This window comes from Pseudorasbora parva, chromosome 20 (assembly GCF_024679245.1).
Source record: "Pseudorasbora parva isolate DD20220531a chromosome 20, ASM2467924v1, whole genome shotgun sequence".
In the NCBI taxonomy this organism is placed as follows: domain Eukaryota; kingdom Metazoa; phylum Chordata; class Actinopteri; order Cypriniformes; family Gobionidae; genus Pseudorasbora; species Pseudorasbora parva.
Window position 1 is genome coordinate 21,682,185 of NC_090191.1, and position 9,089 is coordinate 21,691,273.

The 9,089-nt window shown below is 36.8% G+C and overlaps 1 protein-coding gene across 3 annotated transcripts in view; it reads right to left on the bottom strand.

The window, feature by feature from the left end:
• The window catches only part of il15ra (interleukin 15 receptor subunit alpha), an 85,168-nt gene extending 79,099 nt beyond the window's left edge, over positions 1-6,069 (bottom strand). For 2 of the 3 annotated variants that reach the window (XM_067428187.1, XM_067428184.1), the window contains exon 1: positions 5,654-6,069. In XM_067428187.1, coding sequence (XP_067284288.1) covers positions 5,654-5,720 — 67 coding nt within the window. In that variant the 5' untranslated portion in view covers positions 5,721-6,069. The remainder of the gene's footprint in view (positions 1-5,653) is intronic. The other variant, XM_067428183.1, reaches the window with a different exon arrangement.
• Positions 6,070-9,089: the final 3,020 nt, after the last annotated feature.

The following is a 9,089-nucleotide window of genomic DNA, read 5'->3' on the forward strand; positions in this document are numbered from 1 at the left end:
ACACTATCCGTCAAATAAACTAATTACTTGCTTTTGAATCCTGCCTCTGTGAATCTGTTACAGGGGATGAAAGACTACAATTCCCAGAATGCTTCACTGCCCTGTGAGGCCATTCCCAAAGCCACCAACTTGATTACAGTGACTGAGTTATAGAAGACACTACAATTAAAAACTGAACGTGTCTGTTCAATATAATGAGTGAGTCACCGCGGGAGTATCACAGCACTGAGCACTAACTGAACGAGTGATGAGAGCTGAGGTAATCGCGACTACACTCGCGGCATACATTCACAACGCGAGTTCAGTCTGGCGCGTTTCAGTTCATGCCTTTACAAGCTTAACTTTCATAGAAATTAATTTGAGAAGTTAAAAGACTTACATTGCACACCATAGCTCCGTTTAAATGAGTGCCTGTAGCTGCCAGCTGAGCTCTACCTGCCAGCTGAGTGTAATCTCCCATCCCCCATGCGCGGATTCAAAACATGCGGAAATGGCTCCCTCTACTGGCTGTAGTCTTTAGCCTTTGGGCAAACATTCCTCCTATGATGCAAAAATCATCAATTTGCATCATAGGAGGAATTTTTCCAGAAATAAAATGCATAAATCTCTTGTCTCAGGGAGATATGAGGGAGGAAAGCACAATAATTTGAATATACTCCACGGTTTCTACTGATACAAAGCAATATGCTAATCGCTGAAGTAACCCTTTAAAAAAATATCGAACTTTTTTCCGGACGAGCAAATTTTTTACTTGGACAAGTGAATGAACGATTTACTTGTCCGAAGGACAAGCATATGAACATGCTTAATGTCAAGCCCTGCATTTATTCTTGTGAATTTTTTGTAAGTGTGAACTCAACAAATTGAAAAAATTTAGAACCACTAGATATCATCATAACCATAACCACAGTATAGGTTAAACCACTAGATAAAAAAAAAAATTGCAAAAACATTAATCACACATTTTTGCCTTCAGAACTGCCTTAATTCTTTGTGCAACTCCACCACATCCCACAGATGCTCTACTGGATTAAGATCTGGTGACTGTGGAGGCCATTTGAGGACGGTGAACTCATTCTGACACAGTGCATTATCCTGCTGGAAGTAGCCATCAGAAGATTATACACTGTGATCATAAAGGGAAGGACATGGTCAGCAACAACACTCGTGTAGGCTGTGGTGTTTAAACAATGATCAATTGGTACTAAGAGTGCAAAAAAAAAAACCACTCCATTACACCACCACCAGCCTGAACCGTTGATACAAAGCAGGATGGATCCATTCTTTCATGTTGTTAACACCAAATCCTGACCCAACCATTTGAATGTTGCAACAGAAATCGAGACTCAGAGACCAATGTTTTCCTTATATTCAGGTGACCACCTGTCCTGAGCTTCGTCCCACACCCTGCCCAACGCAGTGACCCGGATTTTGCCTGTATTCATTAATTTCTTCCATGTAATTGCAATACCACAATAAGAAATATGATACTTAAAATGTGATTTATGTTGTGGCTAGAGCAGAAAAAGAACCAAACAAACAACGCATTCTTAAAGAGGGTTTTTCCTGCTGATAACAACTGCGTGTCATTAGCGTATCATAAAGCAAAGGAATCATGTGGACCTCATCAAAAGTCACTACACCAGCTAGGTCAACAAAAACACACAAGTTCAAGATGCAGTGAATCCGGCAAAAACACATTTGTTGTTTTTTAATAAACAAACTAGTTGAGAAAACTAACTAGTTATTTCATTGTATTTAGTAGTCCGAATAAGTCCAGTAGAGTAAATTACCACTCAAACCTGAGCAAATTAAGTGCCCGCCACCGAGCCAGTCACAATTAACAAAGCTTATAAAACCTTATCATCCAACAGGATGGCACTCTCTCACACACGTGTCCCACATTGTACCACAAAATCACATTTACTGTCCTGCAACAGTGTAATAACCGGGTGGTCACCCTAATTTATGGTGCTTTTTGGAGGTTGACGGATATGGCCACTAACACTTTACAATCAGATCTCATTTGTGTCGCAGACTTTAAAGCTTAGTTTGTTTATTTCACTCTCCTCCTTTCAATTGGGTCAATAGTACAAGATCGCTGTACTTGTTTTCAGCTATTTGTTTGTTTTCGATTTTATTGTTTATTGTCGTGTTACTTGTAATTCTATAATCATCATTGGTTATCATTGTAAATAAGAACTTGTTCTCAACTGACTTACCTGGGGTGTGTTTGTCGTACAACGACGTAACTCACTGCTTAACCACCATAGTACGATGCATATAGTTGAAGAAGTCAATTAGCTAGTCGCGACTGTTTCCCAAAACCGTATTGTCGCAAATCTGTCGTTCAACCACGTTGGTTAATGATTTTACACAGGTGGTGGAGTAATAACTGCTTTGAATTAATAATTTTGAGTCGAATTCATACTAGATTTTTTGCTATAAATAATGGACATGTCACCATGAGGAATAATTCTTATTATTCTCACTTATTTTTCTTTCAATCATAGATTCAATCATAGGCTCGTTTTTACACGTCCGCACATGCGCACTCTTCAAAAACTGTGCAAATTTAAAAGACATAAATTAGATTTTTATGTTTTCGAAATAAAAGATATAGATTGTACTAAATGGCAGCTTGTTTATTTTGCTCAAGATAAGTATTTATTAAGTCCACATTACATGCAAACAAGAAACTATGCTTCTAACCACAGCTCGTGATCTATCGCTGCAATCACACAAGTTTACGTTGCTGTTTGTAAAAGTTTGTTTGAACGATGGTGTCGGGAAACACAGACTGGTTGAATTATGTTGATAACAATGGAACTTGCGACCATAGTTGGCTAACGATAACTAACATTAGTTAATGTATTCCAAAACAACGAACAATACATTTGTTACAGTATATATTAAAGGTGAACTATTTTTATTAAGTTGCAGTATTTTTGCAGTAATATATCCAAAAACCACCAGGCCAGTGTTATATATTTTGTTCAGTTGAGTTCTTACAATATCTTAAATGTTTCCAACTACTTGTAAATTGTGAGAAAATTGCTATTTTAACCAAGGAACCGGGATGTCTGAGGGAGTCACTTGTCAATTCCGTCATATCTGCGCTACCCTCGGTTTCCTGTTTTATTTGGCAGACGCGCTTTACTCTTAGCAGTGTGAGAACAAGTGCCACAGCAGCCGCTGAGCGAACGCACAGAGTAATGTCATAACATCATTTTAAACACATTTAAATGTATCTAATATGATAAACAGAGCTGCTTTACCTCATGCTCATGACCAGAAAAGCGGAAATGGCATCGGCAACTGTGTCCCGTCATAATAAAAGTCCTGATACTTGCTTCAAACTACAGTAACGTTAAAAGTCCCGTTTTTCGCGATCCCATCTTTCAAACTTTAGTTAGTGTGTAATGTTGCTGTTAGAGCATAAATAATACATGTACAATTATAAAGCTCAAAGTTCAATGCCAAGCAAGATATTTTATTTAACAGAAGTTCCCTTTCAAAGCCTACAGCGAACAGCCGGTTTGGACTACACCCCTGCACTTTTCCTGCTGTAATGACGTCACTAGAACCATTTGTTGACCAACCCTCCGCCCACAAGAACACGCAAAAAAGGGGGCGTGGTCTTGTTGCTCTCCCACGTGGAGAAGAGCGCGCATTCAGCGCTTGCATCTCCCCATTATGGTAAGGCAGGAGACACACTGCAAGCGTGGCATTTCTGCTGCGTGGCGTTTTCTCTGTCTTTGCACACCAGAAGTGTGTCTGACGCTGCGCTGCTGCTGTTATTAAGCCCTATACTTCATGTTAAATATAAATATATTGCCTATTGATACAGCAAAGACAACGTCGGCAGTAGCCTATTGGCCATACATATTTATGGTATTGACGGCAAAATAGGCTACACAATATTTCCTTCTGTATTGACATGTTTAATATTTCAAAATCGATAATTATGTTGTTTTTTATTATTACAATTAGCCCTAATTTATGTTAACCCACAGACTTTTAAACATGAAAATGTCATTTATTAATATGTATTCATGTCAAAATGGAATATAAACATCTTTTCCTATGCTATTTTGTCTAGAAACGCTTCCAACACACTCGTGTGTCCCGTGAAAAATAGGCGTCTCTTCTATTTGAAGCATGCACGCGAGCCGCGCGTGTGACGCAGGCAGTATGCAAGCTCTAACCGGTTAACATGGGAGCCGAAATAAAAACGGACACGCCACGCAGCCGAGACACTCACGGCGCGCTTGCAGTGTGTCCCCGGCCTAAGAGGCGGACCTTTCCGGGCAAAGTGCGCTAAGCTGCTGTCCAATCACAACACGGGAAGCGCTGGCCTAATCAGAACTCGTTACATATTTCTGAAGGAGGGACTTCATAGAACAAGGGAAACATCAGGCTGTTTTTAGGACAGAGAAAACAGCACTGTACAGATAAGTAAATTGTGTGAAAAATACTGTTTTTTCACACGCGAAACATGAACTCATGTTATATTGCACACTGTAAACATAATTAAAGCTTCGAAAACACGCAAAGAATGAGACCTTTAATAATCACATCCATGAACATGATTTCAGAGTCCTATCCCGATTCTTTTCCACTGGCTGTGACGTGAAAACCACACATGCCAAGATTCTGCGCTCAAACCTGACGTCATCAAACCACACCTTTGTTTTGAATAGGCAACCTCTAGTGGATGGAAAAGTCACATAGTGTAGCTTTAATCTTTGTTAATATTAGTTAATAAAAATCCAGCTTTTCATTATTTGTTTGTAGGAAATTAACTAACGTTAACAGATACAAGATTTGATTTTAATAATATATTAGAAGCCTAAATTAACATGAGCTGAAATTATCTAAAGTAGTTAAACTAATGAAACCTTATTGTAAAGTGTTATGATGGGAGGACTCTTCAAAATGATCATTTTATGTTCAACATAAACAATTATAGCATACAGGTTCTAAAAGAATATTTCAATTTTTTACAATTTTATTATTTACAATTGTTTTTATAATTTATTTATCATGTATTAAAAACTACTGTATCAGGCATATAACCCTTGGAGACCTAAAACCCTTAGCAAAACTGTACCACGTTTTTAGATCAATTAATACATTTGTTTCATTATAATGAGCACATTACAGTACTGGAAATCATTGCTGACAGGTTTAGATCAAACTCAGCAGTCTTACTTTTCATCACGGATTTACCCTGTCGATTTTTTCCAGTATGGAAAAATTACAGTAAGCTATTTAAAAATAATAAATAAATAAATAAATAAATAAACAAGCAATTTGTAATATAGTAGGCTATGCATATGCCTATAGGCCTATATAATATAATTATTATAGCCATTAGGCTATAGGAGACTGTCACGAGAATAAGTTTTCAATAATATTCCAGTTAAAGTTTCTTCTCTAGTTTCTTTTTCCAAGACGTGGTTTCGTTTTTTTTTTCTTTTCTTAAAGGCCATGTGATGTACGAGCGATTCATTTTCAGCCAAGCGATACAATTTATTAGTAGTAGAGTCCCCATTTACAAACCTCCACATGTGCAATAATATGCAATAACATGTTCAGTTTTGCCAAACATATAAATGTGCATTTTTCCTTGACGTTAGTCAAAACTTACCGCTTCCTCTGGCAAGATTATGCTGATAAGCGGCCGTCATGAAAATCAATATACCAAGCATATGCATGTCCACTTGTCCCGGTGAATTCAGAAGGAACGCCGTAGGGGTAAATCCACACGAATGTGTATGAAATCACACCACCGAGCACAGTGGTGCGACATTTGTGTGTTTGAGTGGAAACGTCATCCACACAATCATCTTTCACTTTCACTTTGACGCGCGTCCGTGCGAGCTGCGAGAAAGATAGGCTCTTTTTGCAGTTTCTTCAGGAAATAGAAGTGAAGGCACTTGCACTTAAATTGAAGAGTAGGAACACGGTTAAGGGCAATTATAGCCTATAGCTATGTTTTGCTCTTATAGGCTATGTGTACTGTAAACGAACGCCTGCACAAAGTTTTCAAGAAGCTGTCAAGACGCTCAGGGCACGTATTTTATATATTCCGATTGTGAAATAGACATATAATTAGAAAGAAAGGACCAATCACAATTCACTATGGCAGTAGCTTCACTATAGATGCAAGTGAGAGAGCCAATCTCCAAGGTGTAGGGGGCAAATAATTTAAGGCTGTGTATGTCACCATGTCGATGTCGTCATTATTCCATAATTAGTCCACTTATTTCCTAAGTTTATTTAAAAATTAATGACAAAGCGGTGGAATGCCAAAGTCTTGCAAAATGTATATATATCCAACAAATTACGGTACCAACAAATTTGAGCATGTCTGTATACACTCTAAAAAATGCTGGGTTAAAAACAACCCAAGTTGGGTTGGAAATGGGCAAACCCAGAAATTGGGTTGTTTGAATGGTTCCATTCACTGGGTTCAAACAATCCAATTTCTGGGTTTGTCCATTTCCAACCCAACTTGGGTTGTTTTTAACCCAGCATTTTTTGGGATATATATATATATATATATATATATATATATATATATATATATATATATATATATATATATATATATATATATATATATATATATATAAATAAATATATACAATATACATTTTTTACATTTATTAATTTATTCTTTTATTTATGTATTTATTTTTTCATTTCTACATTTATTTATTTAAAGGTGTGATGAATTGAGAAATCAACTTTACCTTGAGCCTTTGATGTATAAAAGTTCATCGTGATATAAGAATCTCCTGTAAGTTTCGGAGCTGAAAACTTCCTTGTTAGTAAAAGAAAAGCTTTTATTGACACCAGGCCAGGAAAACGAGAGCTTTCAAATATATAATAATCAATGACGCAAAAGAACTGGGTAATGCCGTCTCAACAGATAAATATGTACACTTAGCTGCTTCTGTTGGATTCGACGGGAATGGTGCAACACACTTGTGTGAGTAAAACATGTTTTTTTTTAAATATGTGATAGCATTGCATTGTTACAGATTGTTTTGATTACGTGTACATGTCTGAAAGAACATACTTTAGCATGCTGTCACAGGCTGGAGAATCCTTTATTTGTTGGTTCACTGCGATTTGGGATCAGACTCGGGATACGCCTGCCGGCAGGCCGGTGAATCTCAAATGGTGAAATAACATTGCTTTCTTGATCTGCATTGTTCACTCTCTTGACTCTGATTTGAATGGGCAAGTGCGGTTCACACTTATATCCACCAATCGGCAGGCCAAGAAATAAAACAAATAATATTCCAATCAATTGCGGGTGGATGAGAGATAAATCATTTTGTTTGTTTTATTAAAGAAGTTTTGTGAGCCCTGTCAGAGAATTATTCCGGTTGCCACTTTCACAACAATCCCTCCCTCACGTGAACTAACAGGGGAGGATATGCAAATCTTATCCAATCCTAGCCGGGGGCATTTACTTCCAAGTCTACAGGGCAGCACCCCCCATCAAATCCCAGCGTTCAGGAGAGAGCCTCAAAATCAGGGTAGAAAATAGCCTATTACTTATTAGTTATGATGTTTTTGAATGTAAAAACCACACAAATGTCATAAGTTGACCTCAGACAACAGTATAAAAAAACATAAAAAGGCAATTTTAAACATTTTACATTTTTGTATTTTTACATTTCTTTGTCCATAGGGTAATGAGAAGGGCGTGGTTTACCATAGTAATCGAGCGAAGCGTTGAGGCCACGGTGACACCTTGCGTCATATACATATGTAAATACATATACCATACATATATAAATACATGTATAAATAATGATTTATTTTTTTATTTAAGTTTTTTGCTTTCCTATATTTCTTTTCCTATATTTTTTCTTTTTATTTCTTTGTATATTTATTTCTTTAAAAAAAAATTTTTGGCAGACTTGGCATTTCATAGCATCTGCCTTTACAAAAACTCATATGATGTTGCAGATGTTATTAGATGACTTTGAATAGTGTAACCCTTTTTATTTGTGTGGGTAATGGTTCTAATCAAATCCTCATCCAATGCACAGCAGGTTGTGTGCATGGATAATCTGCAATTCATAGCTTTCATTATATGTTCTTCAGCCTCAGCTTTGCTCATGTGCTTCAGCCCTTCTGCATCTACCATGTGCTGGGAAGACCTGCCCAGATCTCAGCAGAGATCTGCTTGGTTACAGACATCCTTCCTGTTATATTCTTTTGTGTTCAGCAGAACAAAGAAATGTATAAAGGTTTGTAGCAACTTGAGGGTGAGTAAATGACAGAATTTTCATTTTGGGTGAGCTATCCCTTTAAGGATACCTAATCTTAGTTTAAAATTTAAAAATTAAAATTATCCAGTGAACGTTGTCATAATTGTGATGCGGTTCCAGAGCAAGTCATCTGATATTTTAAGCTCAACATATGAATCTAGCAAAAAACAACCAACCAATGAAATGCACCTATAAAGGTATATACGTGGCACACTCAAATATGACACCCAATAAATATAAAACTTACGGCAAACGTGGACACGTCAACCAAAGTGTGCTTTGTTACGCAATGAGATTATTAAATTGCTGTAGCTATAACCATAGATATCCATTATGGATATCTATGGCTATAACTTTTGTTATAGCACTAAGTGCTAATCTGTTTAGACAAAAAAAAAAAAAAAAAGAAGCAGTGTTATTTACTTTCGTATATAGGCAGGCCTACTCAGCTTATATTGGATCGGGGGGGGGGGGGGGGGGTACAATCTTACATAGCACTTCCTTTAAATAAGACCAAATATTCACCGCGGTCACGTGAGCACCCAAAACGTTTGTTTACACTGACTGTATTTTGAGTTTTCTTTTTGAAAGTTTTGTGAGCTCTGCAGATATTTTATTTTATATGTTATACCCGATTGTTCTCTTATTACCTGACCACTTTTATGTATTTTTTATTTATCCAGAACAGACTTTTTTCTTGTTCTAGTTTTATTTAAATGTGTGCATAATTGTTCAATCTTTGCATATAAAAGAAAAAAATATATACAATTATATACAAATCCAACTGGCTTC